This window comes from Diplotaxodon limnothrissa, linkage group LG10 (genome assembly GCF_057381915.1).
Source record: "Diplotaxodon limnothrissa isolate DT_005_m linkage group LG10, D_limnothrissa_male_GT1.1, whole genome shotgun sequence".
In the NCBI taxonomy this organism is placed as follows: Eukaryota; Metazoa; Chordata; class Actinopteri; order Cichliformes; family Cichlidae; genus Diplotaxodon; species Diplotaxodon limnothrissa.
Genome location: NC_140605.1, coordinates 28104832 through 28124171, shown reverse-complemented (window position 1 = coordinate 28124171; position 19340 = coordinate 28104832). Strand labels below are relative to the sequence as shown.

Sequence of the window (19340 nt, the reverse complement as noted above, 5' to 3'; positions counted from 1 at the left end):
AAACTGATCTGGAGGCGGCTACGCGGACACCAGTCCACAAACGCCGGGATCAGCTGTCTGTGCTATCCTCATCCTCATCTGTGACGAAGCCAACAATGGTAGAGTCATCAGAGAACGTCTCTAGATAGTGGACATGTGGATACGCAGTTAAGCCAAAGATTTTGTGCTATATTAAATATGTTCACCTTAATGTGAGTCTCGTATAGTAAAAAACCACTGAACGAAATTCAATGAACTATCGGTTGCGAATGCATTAGCACGAATTGAGAAGTATTTACAGTTTAGCCAAGTGATTCTTCAGAGTCCTAAACTTAGAAGGCAAAAAGCTCATAAGTTTGAGAAAAGTAATGTCAGAAACCATAGTGTGAAGGGTTGTTTCATAAATCAATAAGCTGGACTTACAGCTTTACCAAAAATAAGATCATCTTTCACTGTGTAGTATTACAAACGACCCTTAACTGCAGCACCTCAGTCTTCAATCTCTGTCTGCACCAGGGAACTGCAGGACTTTTTGATTATTTTCTCTTGATTTGCAAATATTCTTTTTTTTTTTAGGTCCGTATGATCTCTCCACACCGGTCATCTATAGTACATGTCAGCGAGACTGCACGACTGCTTTTCACACTTTAAAGGGAAACAAGATCATTCCTCTTCTACACTAATGAAGACAAGCAGATGATTCAAGTGTTTCCTTTCCACCACTTGGCTCCGACAACAAAGCGAAGCAACCCTAGCTGGCTCCTAGCGTGCCATTTCCCAATGACTGGGGGCTGATAGAGCACACGATAAGCAGTGAAAATGACTCTGAGCCCAGAGGACAGCTAAAACAAAATGAGCTGACAATACTCATTTTCGCCATCCCAAATTTAGATTGTTATGATTTCCCTCAGCTGTGGGAAAGTAATTAAATCTGATAGATGAAACTGTATTAGCTTAAAATAGGCCTGCATATGGGCTATTCTTTTAATGCTTATACAGACTTGTATACATATACATACACACACATGCACACGCAGACACACAGGTGGATGTTTTGTTGTCTTTAGCATTTCTGTGCTAATGAGATAAACTGGCTGGATGCATTATCCACTTCACTGTCTGGACTGTTGAGTCACTTTGTGAAGGTATTGAGTAAAAGTAAAAATCACTTTTATTTTTATTTTTAATAGTTGTTGTGGCCATTGATCTTTCATATCCTCTTTACTGTTGTTTACTTTTCTCTCTGGCTTGTGAAGATCAAAATGAAAAGCACTCAAAGTCCATAACTAATAGGATCAAAATGGTGGTGCAGACTACATGTGGATAAGAGCCTCGGGTAATTGAGTTTGAACACTAAAGCAGAATGTACTCACAGGGCTTGATATGAGGTTTGTAATCCAGTAATTTCACTATTTATTTCACAGCTATTGATCAACATCCCTGATCACACTGTGCATTAAGACCAATATAAATCTTAAATATTGACCTTTTGAATATGCAGTAGGCCTCCACTCAACATATTCTGCCTTTGTACTCAGCAACACTTTGCAAAAAATAGATCTGCACCTTTCCCCCCCCATCTCATTATTTTTTTTCTGTCAGTAGAGAACATGCTGTTCTATAGTTACTGCTGGGGGGTTGCTGTTTTTGGATTACATACTTAGTAGCCAGGCCAGTGTTTTGCTATTCTCTTTTAAGTATGATGTTGTTGTTCACACAGTCTAGCTTTACTCCCTCATCCTCATCCAATCCTTCAGCCCCCCTGTACAGAAGGAAGCCTAGAAACATGTGTTGCGGAGTAAGGTTACATTTTTTGGTCTTATGCTTGCATATAGGTTCAGAGAAATCTCTTTAGAGCTTACTGAACTTGCTATAGCTCAAAGCCTCTCAGACTGAATGAGAGTCACATATGCAAATATCCTCAACAAGGACCATAATATATCAAACTTTTAGGGTGTCTGGGCGAAGTACATTTACGTTCTTCTCCTTTTCCCTCCAACTTTTGCCTGCCTTTGTCTAGACAGCTGTGCACTGCTGGCGTCTTTGTGCTCTTATCCTATGCAAGCGGCGAAGGAGAGAGATCCCATATGCTACCAGCTGCTAGACACATTTGCTCTTACTGCTAGTAACTGAATCCAGAGTAGGGAAAACCTGAGCTGCTGCCATAACAGAATTAAAGGCCCATCCGAGCAATTGCCTTATAGGTTATATGATGTTCTAAAACGCTTCCTGCCATTTGGCGGTATAGGCAATATATATAAGACAAACATTAAATGGAACAAAATTGCGAGAATCAGTGCAAATTTGTTTTACAGTGATTCATATTTTGTCTTGAACGTTGCTTTGACCCTTTACCAAGAGGGGAATTTAGCCTTAAGGCTTAGTTATATATTGTTTGCCCAAGGAGCAAGGCTCCATATATGGCTGCATTTGCCTGTTTGTAACAAAAAGGGCCAGCTGCATCAGCCACACTCCCTTTTAAGAGGGTGCTTTATGGTTGACATCCCTCTAATTTATATCCCCACGTGGGCCCCCGAGGGAGAATATGAACCTGAGGCACATTGTGTGAATAAGGCCCTCCCTACATCCCCTAGGGCCAAAACAAGTTATATCCATGTAGTTTCATATTTTTTTCCTTACAAATCCATCACATTTCTTATGAAGGAAAATCTTATTTTCTTATGAGCAAGGCCATACTCCAGGATTTAGTCTAAAAATAACACTGGATTTATATTTATTCCAATGTGATTTTAGGATTAAAACTCAAAAACAAAATGTTTTTCATTTGCTTTAAAGCTGGATTTATAAGAAGCAGGAACAGTCCCTTTCCAAATGTTTTACATAGCATAGGGACAAAAAGATTCCTGTTAATATTTCCTAATCTGTTTGGTGTGTGTGTGTAGGAGGAAGATTATGATAATGATGTTGAATTAACAACAACTATTTTGTTTGGTCTCATCATTTAGCAGCCATCTTGGGAATGCTACTAAGTAGTTATGTGGGTCCCTATCTAAATGATCTGGTGGTTACCCGTATCTGTAATTTCAGTGGTCATAGTGATATAAAAATGGCATGTATAGAATCACAAGAAAAACTGGTTTGGTAACTTTGGCCCAAATAAGATTTAAAAAGCTTTTTCTCCCTTCAAATTATACCTCTGCTAGAACACACAACATTGCGTCATTTATTTTGGGATCGGTCAAAGGTGACCACATGATGTCATCCCAGGTTTTTCCCAACAAAGCACTGAACAAATGCCAGTTTGAGTTATGGCCACAGTAAGTCAAACAAAAAAAGTTACACACACTTAACTCAGCTTTACTACGATAATGAGTAGGTATGCTTGCTAACACACCGTTGATCTGCTGGAAACTCGATACTATGTAGACAGTAAAAATATCATGTTGCCAGATCACGGGTGGTGCAACCACCTTTTGGGCTACCACAGAATTCTCCCAATTTGAGAGTTACTCATGCACATGAGCTATAATGTCTCTGCCTACCTTTACAACCCTATGTTTTTCTTGCAAAGACACTCAATATTAATTTGACATGGCTGTATCAAAAAAGCATCCCGTCTGATCATGCAGCTACTCGATGCCCCAAAATGCAAAAATAGGTTTCACCTATGTACCATATGATTTTAGGTTATTTTTATATTTTTGGTAGCCACTGAGAGACCAAGTTTATATTTATCTTGTAGATCTCATGGGATTTCCACTTGGATCTGTTTGTTCCACAATAAAATCAAAGGGTTGCACAGGGGATAAAAAGGTTTCAAACCCTGCACATGGTGCGTTTCCCCTGCTGTCTCCTGCATTTTTAATGAATAAACTAAAACCAATAATGTTTTACAATGATAGACATCACGACCCCGACAGAGAGAAGCTTTTATTAATAACTCATCCATGATGCGCTCATTAAGAAAATGAAAATGAAAATCCCACTCCATTTGTTTTTAATATCACGAGCCACAAGCTGACATTAAAAACAAAGTTATTGCCAGCCAGCTGTATAGTTTTTTTTTTTTTGTGCGCATATGGTGTTGGTGCAAAGATGGAGATTAGTTGTTCCTGAAATATCAAACAGCAGACCAACATCTGTTAAGAATTGCACTATTTTCTCTTTACCGAACAACTAGACGCATTACATTTCAAGCATCCAGCTCTTTGCATCCAGTGTGACATTGCGCTACAGGAAGTTTTGCACTCTGGGCATTCATATTTTGCATAAGCATCAAGAGATATGACTATTCCTCAGCAACTGGGCTGAGAGTGTGTGTGTGTCCTCTGTGTGCTGAGTTGTCACACTTTGATCAGAGTGCATAAAAGCTTAACAAATACTGTCACACCAACCTTAACAGAGCAAATGAACAGATATCTATTTATATATCATCCAAAGGCTTTTGTTGTTGTCAGGAGCATGATTATGCACATTGTAATGATTTACATGTATATTGAAAGAGGCGCACCAGCTTGAATATAAAATTCACCGAGAAGCACAAAGCTGTTTAATAAAAATGCCTTCGCTTCTGTATTGTGGCTTCAACAGCTCTCTGATATAGAAACCAGCTGTGACCACTCTTGGTACCAGCTTGACTTGATGAAAAGATTATGCACCCTTGGCTTTGATGTACACACTCCCATACTGTAGTCACCGTCTGCTCTCACTGAAACCACTGTTCTCGAGCCACGGTTCAGATAAAATACAGATACTCCTATTTTCCAGCTACGGGGTATTGTTTGCTAAGATATTTTACATTTTCTTCACCCTCCTCTAAAGCTTTACAGCTGTGTATACTTAAGAGGGTCTGAAAAATGTAATTCTTGCACCAGATCCCAAAAGTCGTGGTTTTGATGCTGTGCATGACAGACTCCTTGGAGATTAAATGGCTGGGAGAATTTATGGTGTGAATAGTTTAACATATGAGCCTGTTGAAATAAAATGAATGTCTGCTTGACTTGACCTGTAGACTTGGCTGAGGCTGGCTTGGTAAGGAGAGGTGAGTTTGGCGGATGAGTTATTACACAAAGACATCGGCCCTTTCAAGTGCCTTTGGTCACTGTTTGCAGATAGTTGTCTGTATGTTGGGGCCATTTACTGTCACCAGGGGGCAGTGTCACAAACAACTGGTCCACTGGCTACTCTTGCTTGTTGTTGCTTCTTCTGCCAGCTATGGAAAAGAGTGAGGTTAACTCATACAAAGATGTCACAATGAAAAGCAGCTACCGTCCATGCTTTTCATGCTGTTTTTGGGATCTTAGATGTTGTCTGTGTGTCAAACTCCGCTTTCCTATCCCAGCTCACTTTAAAACTAGTTAGCATTCAGCCTATGGACAGCATTATTCAAGTTGAGCCACAGTAAGTGCTGTTGATTTTTGGAGTATTTCACTCAAGCACATCTACGTTGGTTCCACATCCATAATCCTGCACTCTGGGCTGACAAATGCCTACGCGAACAGACACAAATGCACTACCATAAATCCTATTTGCTATCCAAATGTCAACTGAATGTTATTTGGCCACTCAAGCACAGACAGCATTTTATCCTAAATATTGAAATAGGTAGAAAATTCCACATTCGTGCGTCTGCAGGAGCTTTCTTTGTAGTCGATGCAAAAATCCAAAGTTAAGATTCAGATTTATTACAACATGAGTCTGGCTTTTATATTTTTGGCCCATTGTTGTGATGGTTCATCTCAGGGCAGCCTAAGCATTCTTCCATATGCAGCCTTGCCATTTTGACCTCCTTTGATGTTTGGAAGCAGATGCTTCATTATTATAGTAGGATCACATTGGATTTGTGAGACAATATTAGATTTCTTTACTTGTCCATTTGAATGGCCAACAAGAGAAAGTATATAGTGTAGGCTTTATGAAATTTGGGAGGTGAATGAATTGCAAAGGTATTACTCACAAAAAAAGATTGAAATGCTTATTCCTTTGGAAGCACCTTGATCGAGTCAAACTGGATTGCCCTGTGTAAAATATGGGACATAAATGGGATTTAAGTATATTGGTGATTACATTTAAAGATTTCCTCACTGGATAAAATGAAAGCCCTTTCACAGTGACTCATTTCTAATGAACTGGATCCTTGGTTTCTGTCTGGAAATCTTTTAGGAAAGCTGTAATATTTTTAGCACTCATACACAGGGGAGTGTTCCCCTTGAATTATTCATGTCGAAAATCGGTGCCTTATTCTGTGTGTTATCTTAAAGTGTTTAGTTAAGAAATAGATTTTAGGACCAAGTCGCAGCAATGTAACCATAATCTCCATGTCGACTTCTGAAGAGTGAGTATTGTGTTAGAAAAGACTCCCTGAGGCATACTTTCAAAGTCTTCCCCTTCTTGAAGGCATTATGAAACAATAACAAATCAAGACACCCGAGAAGAGAACAAAGTTCCCATGGCCGATAGCACTCGCCACACTTAACCTCATTGTCCTGACAAATTTTCCTGACAGAGCATTGTCAAACAGCATGCGAAAGCTTCTCATGGCATGAAACCCCCTTCATTCACTCTTGTTCAGCTGGCATTGAATTAAGAGGCAGCCATGTAAAAGACTCCCTATGAGCCTGGAGGATGAGAGGTTGTCTGGAGGTCAGTATGGAAACCTGCAGTGCAGAAGGGCGCCAACAATCTCTGGGAAAGCGGTACAAAAGAAGCCTTGGTCATTTCAGGGGCAAGACAATGGCCCCACTTATCATCTGTCCTTTGACCTATGGCACGTTTAGCACCTCCCATTAGAAGCTACAGATTAATCACATAGATAGTGTCTCCTTTTTCCCAGTGACCCAAGAGTCAGATTCACAAGCCTGTTTAAGTTGGTGTACAGTTTAGTGTGTCGTAAGCTTAAACTCTGGTATTTGGCTTCACAGGTGCCCAGTGTTAGACTCAAAGTCTCAGACAGAGAACAGAGCAGGAGTGAAACTGCAGAAAGCTTCACTCCACTTCAAAGCTTAGTGAAATATGATCTGTCCATATAATAAGAAGTGATAGATTATTTAATAAATTATAGTCTAATTATAAACTGTAATTTCTATCTATTTTCTATTTTCATGCCATGAGGAAAATTACTCTGTTGGGTAATAGATTGTTAAACTTAAAAGATACTGAAATCCTTTATAGTATTAGGTGCAATCAAAATCAACTGTGACTCTATGTAAGGAGAAAATTATACCCAGTTAAAATTGAGCCTTAAACCCCTCTAAGGTAGTCAGGCGAATTTTGCAGTGATACATGTTTCACAGTGCTCTCGCCCATAGTGTGAAACCCCTTCATGCTTGGAATGCTCCTTGGAAGTCCCGATATGAAATAGCCTAAAGTACCATCTGCAATGTGCATGGCATCTCCTCCACTTTATCAAAACAGCGAATCTCCAACTCAAATTAAGTGGCAATTATGTTGGCGTGGCGAAAAAACTTTGATACGATGGCTTGTGCCACAGTTTAGTTTGTTTTTCCTTTGACTCCTCAGCACCTTTCAGTGAAACTCACTCCACTGGGGTGGAGCAACTGTAGTCTGGGGTTGGTCGTACGATAATTTAGCCCTTTTGTAGGTCTCCAAAGTGTCACGATTTACACACCAAATGCCACACAAGATAAATTTGTTCCCATGACAAATATGTTTGCCATGAGAATCTGGTGTTTGTTCTCTCTTTAATGTTTCACTTGGGAAGCAGTGACATTTGGGCCACCGCTGCAGCTGGAATGCTGGAAATGAATACAGAAAGACACTGAAAGATGTTCTTCAGCTCTGACTATGCAAAGCTCTAGTAAGCCTGTCAGCAAGGTGGGAAATGCTCATTTTTCCTGAGACTTTTTAAGGCTTGAGTTGATTGATTTGTATTGGTCAGTACTTCTCTCTGTGAGGACTTGTCCACTTGAACGGCTGTGCAGGGTGGATGAAGAGGCAAAACACAGCCGAAAAACAAGTTTCCTTATGCGATTTCTTATGCCTCACACTGTGAAGTCCAGAGTGCAACCAGGATGTGAACATGCTTCACTTCAGAGACCTTTAAGGAGGGATGAACTCGAAGCTATTGGGCACCGGTCCCAAATCAGCAGGGCATGTCGGAAATCCAGAGAAACAGCCAACAGTGAATATCCCAAACATCCAGCTGTTACACTAGCGTGTTTGTGCCAGCACTTAGACCACATAAAATAATTTTGCTGCAAAGAATATCTTTCCCTTTTTTGTCAGTGATCCTCAAATTCGTTTCTTCAGGGGTGAACTGTGCTTGCCAGTGGTGAGTTTCATTCTCTGCAGCTTAGTACACATACATCATTGCTTTCATCCCTTACTGCATTGTGAACCTAAGTGGCTGCTCATTGGTTGTGAAATTTATCTTGCTTTAGCAGGTGGTGAAGGGAATCCACACAAGAATGGCAGAGCCTATACCAGCTTTTTTTTCCCACAGCAATGTTTAAAATGGCAATCACATCTTGTTGTTTTTGTTTCTGCTTTTGTGTTACTCCCAAGAGGTTAAAAAAGAAAGCTTACAGTGAGAGCTGCCTCTTTCTGCTGCATTTACCCTTAGTCTATTGTACATTTGACACGCATGATTAAGAGCTTAACTATTCTTCAGTTATCCCCAGCTACTAGATAAATGTAGCCCCCTGATGGATGACCTGTTCCCAAATACTTTTGCCAAACTCTGGATTAAGTGATCCCCTGGCCTAGTGAAACTGTTGTTACCTGTCATCAGGAATCATAATTGGAAATGTCACAGCTAATTGGGTGTATAGTGACCTTTCCATCATGTATGCGTGCTGAAGAAAAGGTCTGCTGTGACATACACAAATAGAGTGACATAAGAACTACAGTAAGGCCCCGTGTTCTTCTATTGTTTCGCAACAGCAGCATGTACTGAAATACATATACAAGTTCTTTGGACCTCTAATACTTGGTAAATTAGAAGTGAACTCTGTTGTCTAAAAGTTGCAGTTCAGCCAAAAGGCAGCCGCTTGTTTATTTGATCATCTTTGCATAAAAGGGTGAGAGTAACAATTTTCCAACATGCAGTGGCAACGGTTGGCTGTTCGTGGCAAACCAAAGAAGAAATGTCAGGGGAAGAGCAGTCAAAGGACAGGAAGGTACCGGCTTACTATTCAAAGCAGTGTTGTTATTTTACCAAAAAGACAATGAAGCTTTGCCCAGAATACAAAGGAATAAAATAAGGGCAATTTTAACAAATAACTAAACTCTGAAAACAAAACAGTAGTCAAAAATACTGCTTAAGAAAACCAAGCTCTAAGTTAACAACCTGGCCTAACTAAATGGGAAAGAAATACAAAAGGGAAAATGACAAAGGTACACCATTGCTCCCCATAATGTCACAGCTAATAGTCTGGACCTTTTGTCAGAGCATTGCATTTCAACAGGCTTCAGGCTTTAGCCATCTCTTTCGTCCAACAAGAAAGCACTTGAGCAGTAGGTAGGTATCTCAGAGGGAAAGAATATAACATTAGCCAAGACCCATATTTGATTACAATGTAGGGATTTTTAGTTGTCTGGCTGTTGTATTGCCATCACAAAAACACATTGCCAATGCTGCCTGACACAATGCTTAAATAAATTCTGTACACTAAGGTTACACAAATTCTGTTGAAATGTATTTAAATCCAGAGTTTACCTGACAGAAATACTGCGTGAATACTAACCCAGCTAAAAGGTCAAGTGTTTCAGCTAGTTTAGTAAAAAAACAACAAAAAAAGACAAAAACAAAAAACCTGACAGCGTGGTGGTGTGTACGACAAGTTCCACCTTATTACACAAAACAGATCTGTTTAGCAACCTATAAGTTTCGATTTGTCACTCCCTGTGGGAAGAGGCTTACCAGCAGTGCCTATATAAATAACAGATGTTCATTTGTGTAAATAGGTAGGTCCACAGCATTTCAATTAGGAGTACTGCTGCAGATTTGTGCACTGCAGTGTTTTTGTGGGCTGATGAAACAGCATTAGCACTTAGGACGAGCCATGCATCCGTCACAATACCTGTTTTTGGCTAACCACAAAACTCCCGTTAACACGTTTAACAAGACTCTGCCTCCGAATTAGCCTGGCTTTCATGAGGATTTAGCAGTACTGGAAAGGACACCGGCAAGCGATAAATTTGCATTTCACACCAGTCACAATATTTCAATGTCACAAGCAACAGCAGTTTATCACCAGCCATCAAAATGTTGACTTGTCTCTGAGACGCAGTTGATCCATCTCCTTTGATAAGGTGGTTCTGGATGGGCAAGTCATGATGTTGGGATTCATCCTGCCCACACTTTGGAATTGATGCTGTTTGTCCACAGTTCACTTCTCCCTGGTAAATGGGTGATTAAGTTGGCACGGGAGACCACATGACTGATGAGGTTGCATGACTGAATTGCCAACTACAGTGGGAACTGGCTGTTTTTATATTTCAGAGCTATTTCTGCATAGGTACTGCTGCCTTGGCTCACTAATGGAAAATGGTGAAAAATAAAAAATAATTAGTAAGGTTGAAAAAAAAAAGCATCTCGTCACACATGATATAAACCCTTCAAGGAATTAAATCTTAGGTTTACAAACCACATTCTGCATTTCTGAGCAAGTAAACAAAATGATGTAGTGTAATTAAATGCAGGTATAAATTCACTGCTGATACCTTTTGTTGATGCTGTTACATGTATGGAATCAACATGTGCATTTGTCTGTGTTAACTTGTTCACTTACAACATGCTGTGTTGGATTTGATCTTCTCATAATGCTAAATGATCAGAAAAAGCAGGAGCCAGTGTAAGTCAAAAGTTGCATTGTTTTATATGATTGAAAAACCTATAATCTATTGGAATAATCTCACAAAATTACAGCATATAAGTCTCCATGTACACAGTTTTTGCATAGTTCTCCGAATCACGCGGATAATTTATGTTTCCCCACAAAAGTAGCTTAAAAAAACACATTAAATTACAAAAAAGAAAAATGCTTTAGTGCTATGCTTTATGTAAATGGTGCTGTATTTCTTGTGGAGTTACAGTGAGGAATTGCATATCTATGTAAGCCTTAATTGTATTTTCTAGCTTCCTTAACCCTCTGATGCATGAATTATGAAAGCCTTGGTCAAGATTTTTTTCTTAAGTGCTTTTATTCTTCTCAGGACATGAAAAAAAATGTTTAACTCTTTTTTTTCCAAAATATGTTTTTTTATAAAGTTATAAACTTGTCCACTCCAGTGGACTACATGCGCCTGAACACTTAGCATGAAATACTGTGAATTTACTGTAAAAATTAATTACCTTGTGTTCTATTGTAAATATACAAACACTTGTTTGCTTGTATCCTTTGAAAAACATCTCAGCAATTTTTTTGGAACTTTCAACTCATAAGGCCCCAATGTTTAGACGTAAATAACAAAACCAATCAACAGTCCTAGCTGTGAATCCTACACCTGAATATGGCAAACTATCTCCAACAAGAGAAACATTTTTGAGTCTACACAGTTCTATAACGATGCAGGACAGTATTACCAAGCCCTTAGTAGCATGCTGGAAGAAAACACAAACTGACATCTTAGTCTCTGCATCTCCAAACAGTTCTATGTTCATCACACCTAGGCTGTGCGAAAGTTTGCAACGCATCCAGGGCACAATGGCACACAGCATTGCATGCAGATGTATTTGGTCTTCCGTGTGCACGCAACATCATGGCACCTGTTTGCATTTTTCACCTCGGTCAGTTGGGGCCAGTGATATCCTGTGGCAAACCTGACCTCACAGGCTACTTTGGTGACTGCTCTCCACTTCACGGGTTGTGGGGTCCCACTGGGTCTTCCTCTTTTGCATTGCTGGAGGGTGAATCTCTTCTCTTGTTACTGACAGTTCTTTTCCATACAAGTTGGTGTTGTATGTTATATTATCAATTAGATCTGCTGGAAACAGATGTCTGAAGAAATCTATGGGATCCTTCCCCTCCACATTCAATTTCCACTCTCCTAGAAAAGGAGGCAAGTCTCCAACCAAGTCATTGTCTTGGACTTTCCAAATATTTTTGCGGGCTTGAGTATGGTCAGGTGCCATGTACCCATCTCCCACAGCTCCCTGATCATACTGACCTTCCTCTTCATCCTGCCCCTCATCGTTCTCACTTTCTGCATCCTGACTGTTTGTGTCTTCATCATCCGTAGCTCCTATGTCTCTGTTCTGCTCTGGCAGCCACTCATCATCACTGGACTTATCACTGAACTCCTCATCACTGCACTCATCAATGAAATCATCATCACTGGAGCTGGATGGAATTTCCTGGACTATTCTGTACGCTGCCTTATTCTTTGCTGCATTTGAAGTCTACAAAATATGATAAAATAATTATTATAGTAACTCAAACTACAGCTGATCTGCACAGAAATATATATTTTAAATGAGTAGCTTATAAATGTAACAATTATATGCTTAATAATAACCAAAACAGTCCCAAAAAACAGTGAGACAATTTATGACTTATGTTAAAAAAATATAGTGGGTAATGCATGATGTCCACTACAGTGGACACATGGTTAATTGTAGTTTTCTACATATTAGACATAACAATTTCTTATTCCAAACAGATAATATCCTTCCCTAGATGTTACTGCATATCATCATATTTTTTTTACCTGTTGGGCTCTTTTAGCATAGAAGGATTGACAGGATATGCCAGCAGTGGTCGGCAGGGGTGACAGTTTGTCTGCCATCTTTGATTCAGAGGAAATTTACTTGCAGTTGCACTAACTGAACACTGAATTGACCTCAATGGAGCATGGCAGCAGAGAGCACTCTAGAGGCTAATATGCAGTTCCACCATAGAAACCAATGCATTAAAGAGATATGTACGTTTTAGTAGCTGTCCACTCCAGTGACCACTATGCATCAGAGGGTTAAATCTTCATGCAATGTTGTATCTTCTACATAAACTGCACGCTCAGCATGCCCTCAAGTCTGTTCCAAACTCAGCCAGTGTGCTGCAGGTTTGATCTTAATTATTTAAGTCTGAACACCCAGAATAGCTTTGATCTTAAAAGGCAGCAATTGAACCCTTGAACCTCGCTACCTTTGACCACATTCCTAATGTAATTCCAAATATCCACAGGGGAGTGTTTCCCTCCAAAACCAAAGCAATGGAGGAGAGCCAGCCAGCGAGACTTATAAACAATATGTGTGTGTTTTTCTGCCAAGTGCCACTGAAGGCTTCATACACACCACAATCCCCATAACCCTTCTGACATTCGCTGGGAGATGTTGGGCAAAGTCAGAAGCTGACTTCAAAGTAAGCATCAGCATAATATTTGCAACACCGGGTATATTCAGAGGATATTAAACGGTTTCAGTCCGTGCATTCCACAGAGCAGAAACAACAGATGAAGCAGATAACCTCATCCAACCTGAACAAAGACAACGTTCCTTTGCACGTGAGCTGTGTGAAACGCCGAGCTCCAGCCCTTTCTTTGCTATTATACTGTCAGTTGTTTTCATTCCTGTGCCTCCCTTTGAAGAAATAAGCCTGCTTTGAGTGTTTTATTGTGTCCATGATTGGCCTCTTGTACACATGCTTTTGTCCAGCGGCTAAAACAGCAACCCGCTGTCTTCCTATGTTAGTTTTGATATTGGCTGCGTAACTTTCCCTTCTTTCTAAAGCTAATTGGTTTACTGTGAATTTTGTATAATCTCTGAATTTTCATGATTTGTTCTTAATGAAACCCGAGCATTAGCTGTGCCTCTGTGTCAGATTGCTTGCATACTTGGTCACTGGACTGTTGAAAAGACTTTACAACTTAGCACGTCATCATTTCTTTCAATATTTTCAATATTTTGAGAATGCCGCCCAGTAATTTTAATTCACTTTTGCTCAGCAGCCTTCATACACCTTTATCTCTTTATTGTAGGTGAGTTTTACTTGTGAATTTCTGCTTTTTCTTACTCAACACTTTGTGTCCTTGTTTTTTAAAGCACTATACTTCTTCAGCTGTTATCCCTGCTGCATATGCTTTCTATTTTCTTTGCAGCTTATAGCGTCTTAGAGTTGTCCTGTACAATCAGTGCAGTTTCTCCTAAGTCTGATAAAATTAGTTCTTCATTGTAGAGTAAATGGAAGTTTATTTGTATTTTGAGAATGCAAACAAGATAAAAATGGCATAACTTTGTAAAATTCGAAACCTCTCATTACACAAAGAAGAAGGGTTCCCCTTTATTGCTGTGATCATATATCAATGTAAGTGCCATAAATTAGCTAGTCTTAAGTCTTATCTCTAAGTTGATGATATTCAAGCATGCTTTACCTTTTGTCATTTGCACCAAGTATATCACCCATTCAGTGGGTGATTCAGTTTTCAGGTGCTACCATTGTGCATTAGAATGTCTAAAGGACTGATTTGCATACTGTGTCCGTCCTTTTCAGTAACCAGAGCTCTCTGATTTATGATGATCCAATAAAAACCACCACTGTCATGGATAAAAGCGGGATTGACAGATGCAAATTGATTTTAGGATTTATGATGAACTTGGCTTTAGAGCGTTTTGTTGCCAGCAAATTGAAGCTGTTTGAATGCACCAGGTTCAATTTTGCAAAAGGTAATCTCCTTACATTTCTGCAATTATTTTCTACATCATCAATTTTTAGATATGTTTCTCAGGGGAAGAAATTGGCTAATTTCACAAGTGTAAAAAATCCAAATGCAATTATTATTCAATCATTATTTTGTCACAGTGTCACGGCTTTCTGTATTTGTGAGATGTTACAAAAGCAAGAGTGACTACTTATCTTGGATATGGACTGGGATATCATGTACTACTACATGTACTACCAGTTGAGTGTTCTCCTTTGAGTTTCACATTTTATTACAAGCCAACTCTTGAAAACTGCCTGTTAGACTCAAAGGGAAGAAATCAAATAAAAATCGGGGAAAAACTCTCAAGGTGCAACTTGAAAAATTCCCTGTAGAAATGCAAAGCATATTATAAATGATTGAAGTCAATGGCTTAAACCATGGAAAATCTTTTCACTTCGTATAGTACTTCAAGTTTTAAAATCTGCTTGGTAAAGTGAAGAAATTCCTTCTGCATGCCGTTTGTCTCTGTGTGAGTTTGTGGTGTTGTTTGATGATAGGATGGGCTTATGTCTTGTGTAATTGTGATGAATGATTCATGCCAGAGTGGCATCCAAAGGCTAAAGAAAATCAGTATCCAGAACATGCAGTGAAGCAGCACTGCACTATGAGACCAAGAGCTCTGCATCTAGGTTCTGTTGTAGCCATAGACCTCATTTGTGTTTTGTATTTTCTTTTCCTTTTCTTGTAGACTTTGGCAGGACTGGATTAGAGATGGGATTTTAAATTAAGTATATGCAAAAACAATGGCTTCTGGGGCTTTCACTGAGCATGTCATCACCAACAAACTAGGCAATCAAAAGCATTGAAGCCCCCACACTCCATAAGTCTCAGACATCCAAGTCTTTTCTCTTTAGCCTAGCGAGATACCCTATAGACACAAAGACGTTTGCCAGAATTGTTGTTCTTTCCCACAAACCATGTGGGATCAGACTGTTATTGGGTCGATGCTAGTTTGGAAGGATTCATACCAGAAGGTTCTGCATGTCTTGGTAAAATGCAAACACAACATGCCCTAATTAGCTCCTGCAAGGAAAATTTACATCATACTCTTGACACTTCTTTTAAAAGTTCTGTTCTCAACTTTGGGTTTTCTTTCTTGCTAAAATCCCCCCAATCCATTCCACATTCACCATTAAAATTAGGCATATTTTTATGTTCCTGTGTATTACTCTCTGGCTCTGTTTGGAGTTATCAATCTGTCAAGGTTCCCATGTGCAGACACAACAAAGGTGACTTTAACCTGACAGATTGTGTAAAACCTGGTGTGGGTGTCTCATCTCAGGCTATTGTAATTTTACTAACAGATGCTTTTTCTCTCTTTCTCTTCTTCTTATATGTGATGAACTCAATTACCCTGTTTCATCTGTCATATCAAGGTAAGAGACATTTGCCATTATACCCTTCATGGAAGAATTCAAAAGTAATTACCAAGAGTGTTTATGATGAGCATCTCTGACATCAAGACATTCAAGAAAAAAAGAGAGAATACTAAATATACTGCTGAATTCATTCACTGGGCTGAAGTGTCCTTGAAACCCTGAAAGGTTTAAATACCATAGAGTCACTGCTGATTTAAGTGAATATCAGGAATTCAACTGAGAAAAAAATGTTATTGTCTCTGCACCAAATCTGTCTCTAAACCTCTTCACACAACTTCAGACAGGTGTGTTTCACTGTGGACTTATTGCTGGGCTCATCCTTACAAGACACTGTACCTGGAGTGTCTTCATGCTGCTGGCTCTGTGGGAATTTATGATGTTCAAAAGAGTTCTAGTTTAGCTTTCCCCGTGTCATTTTAAGCTGAAAAGAGAAATCTATCAGCTATGTCTCATCCTCAGTGAAATTCCACTGTTGGGTAGAGAAAGTAGACAGCAGGTGTTTTCTGTACCCCTCCCCCCGAATAATTTGCATTGATTGCATGGTGCTCATCTTTTCACATGTAGTGATAAGCTTCGCTTGCTTGCTTCCTTGGTTCACAGGAGAAGTCTCGTGATGTATTTGTATGATGTACTGAGATTGAAACGAAAGCTAAATGAGTTTTAGAATTCATGAACACTGGTAATACTTTACAGATTAGTTATAAGTGGCTAGTTTTATGGTAACATCATTTTAAAAGCTGTAATTACCTGAAAGGTTACAAAGCAAATACTTTTAAAGCTTAAAGTTGTTTCTTTTCCCTTTTTAAATTTTTTTTATTCTACTCAAAAAACCAAAAGTAACATTAACAACAAAACAAACCAGCAGATGTGAAACTTTGCTATCTCGTCGGAGTAGATTTCTAGGCTAGGACAAAAACTTAAAAGAAATAATTATTACTGAATCATTTTTTTGATAGCAATACATAGATATGTATGAAACATGAGACATGTATGAATGTAAATGGACACAAATATAAATAAGGGGAAGGTGTGTTTTAATATAGTCAACAAAGGCTTTCTAGATTATTTTCAAGTGAATCGGAAAAGCTACATAGAGCGACTCCGTGTTTAGGTTTTGTTTATTCTGTTTTCTGGGATTTTGTGGGGTTTTCATGGTTTTGTCTTTTGTATTCCTTGTTCCTTAGTTATTATTTAGCACCTCTGTAATTTTCCAGCCTTTAGGTTTTGTCTCTGTGCCTCCCTTGTGTTCCTTGTGTTGTGTCTCTTGTTTCTTGTTGGATGTTGGTGGTATTTCCTGTTTTACTTTGACAGTCCCATGCCCTGCGTCAGTGTGTTCTGTTTTACTTCCTCCCTGTCTGATTATGTTCAGCTGTGTTCCTGTTTATCATTTCCTCATTTCCCTCTGTGTGTATTCATAGTGTGTTTTTCTCTTTTTCTTGTTGGTTCGTCTGCGTTACCTCTGCATGTCGTCCCTGGTGTTTCATCTGTGTTCCCTCCTTCAGGCTCCTCGTTCCTGGTTGTAAGGTTTTTGTAACGTTTTCCATTTTTCTCGTGTTCTTTAGTTTAGCTGCCCCCAGTGTGTTTTCAGTTCATCCCTTTATTTGTTACTTTGAAGTGTTTTTGCCTTTTGTTAATACCCACCTCATCCCCTTGTGTTTGCGTTCGGGTCCTTATTGTCTCTACTCCATGCTGTCTGCTTCGTCAGATGTCACAGTAAGTCTAAGTTTCTCCAGGTAACAACTTTAACAACTGTAGCTACTTTAAGCCTAATTCTAGAGAGATCCCTATTGTTTTCTCCCACAACACCAATTTATGGTTATAAGTGGATCTGACTGAACCTTCATTTAAAAATCATTGTTTAAACTCATTTAAGAACAGCAGATAGAGTGTGCCAATGTTGGATTTGCATATTGGATCTATTTCTTTAGACAAGTTTGAAAATGTTGCAACACTTATACTGAATGAAGCTCGGTGTAGCTCAAACTGAGGCAGTATGTACTCCTTCCAGTTGTTCCTTCCAATGAATTCATTGAAATAATCATTTCCAAATCACATTACCATGTAGATTTTGGAGACACCATTGATGGTTTTGAAGGTTAAGTAAATAACTGTAGATCAACCCCAAAAAGTTGATTCTGATCATCAGGACATGGGAACGCTATGTCCTGATGATCAGAACATAGGCTGTGAAGTTCTAGAAATAATTCCTTGAAGTCATTTCAAAGACTGTTGACTGAAACTGAATCAATTCATCTGCTAATGACTTACAGGACTTTTCATGGTATATTTTGACAAAAATGTAAAAAAGAAAATAAATCTTATCATATTCCGCTAATAGTAATCTAATCTAATAAAAATGCTACATTGTAGTAGAATGAGCATCTTTGGCATTAATAAATATCTGAACATCCAGAATGGTGTTACAGTGCCGTTATAATGTGGTGAAACCCCTTGGTCTGACATTTTTAGAACTGCCCAGGGACGTGTGCATTTCTCAGAAAGCGATATGCTAAATGTTCTAAAAACCCAACAACATAATAAAAATATGGCATGCCTTATGAACTAGGAGCTGCACTTTTACCAATAGCCTGCAAGTAAAGCATAGCTGAACTGAAAAGAGCCTGGGGTCTTAGGAGTTGTCATTGCCAATTGGAGCATCTGAAGTTGGGTCTTAAAATTGTTGACCTGTGTTAAATGATGTTGAAGAAACTGGAATCAGTATTTATTTGATTGTTTTTAAGATAAGTCTAAAAAATAGCTGAGCGTAGACATGGGAAAAGAGTGCTGAACTGAAAGGGGCGCACGTGTCTGTGCACATATGGCCTCGCATGACCCAGTTGTTTGTCCTCCTTTCCAGTTCTCAGAAGGTTAGATTGAAATTCAGGTTAGGTTTTCTTTTGGCTAAAGGCAAGTGAGAATTCATTGTCTACAGTCTAACAACTCATGGTTCACGCAGGGCAAGCCTGCTGTTGGTTTAATAATATTGCAACAGATTGGGCAGCCAAGCTGGAATGTATTGCATTACAATATCAACCTCCATTTTCCCCACATTCTCAGAAATATGAATCCCACATGTTTCTTTCACGTCTGTTATTTTGCAATCTTCACTGTTTCAGAATTATCATAACCATAATCACATAATGTTCTGCCTTAATGAATCTCCCCAGTAGGCAAACAACAGGCTTTTTATAAAATTGTAATATTTGAGCGCACAACCGTTGCTGTTTGCTTTATGTAACAGAGAGACTTGCTGGTGAATTACAGGGCTTTAGTTCTTCTGGGAGATGGTAAGGACAGAGGGAGCAGGTTAGAGGACATGTTAAATGCAAATGTACTCTTCTCCTGTCTCCTACACTCTTGCAG

At 39.1% G+C, this 19340-nt stretch overlaps 2 protein-coding genes across 2 annotated transcripts in view; one reads left to right on the top strand and one right to left on the bottom strand.

Annotated features, from left to right (window-relative positions):
- Window positions 1-19340, top strand: part of ncam1a (neural cell adhesion molecule 1a) — a 267214-nt gene that overhangs the window by 67156 nt on the left and 180718 nt on the right. The gene's annotated exons all lie outside the window — the stretch shown is intronic.
- On the bottom strand, window positions 11729-12687 carry LOC146624676 (uncharacterized). Its single transcript, XM_085364829.1, has 2 exons — window positions 12610-12687; window positions 11729-12301 (listed from the first exon to the last, which is right to left on the bottom strand). Exons 1-2 carry the CDS (start codon window positions 12685-12687, stop codon window positions 11729-11731), a joined length of 651 nt encoding a protein of 216 aa, XP_085220955.1.

Coding starts and splice junctions, on each gene's coding strand:
- LOC146624676 (XM_085364829.1), bottom strand. CDS start 12,687: ATGGCAGACAAACTGTCACCCCTGCCGACCACTGCTGGCATATCCTGT. Junction 12,302..12,609: donor ATGCTAAAAGAGCCCAACAG/GTAAAAAAAATA, acceptor CATATTTTGTAG/ACTTCAAATGCAGCAAAGAA.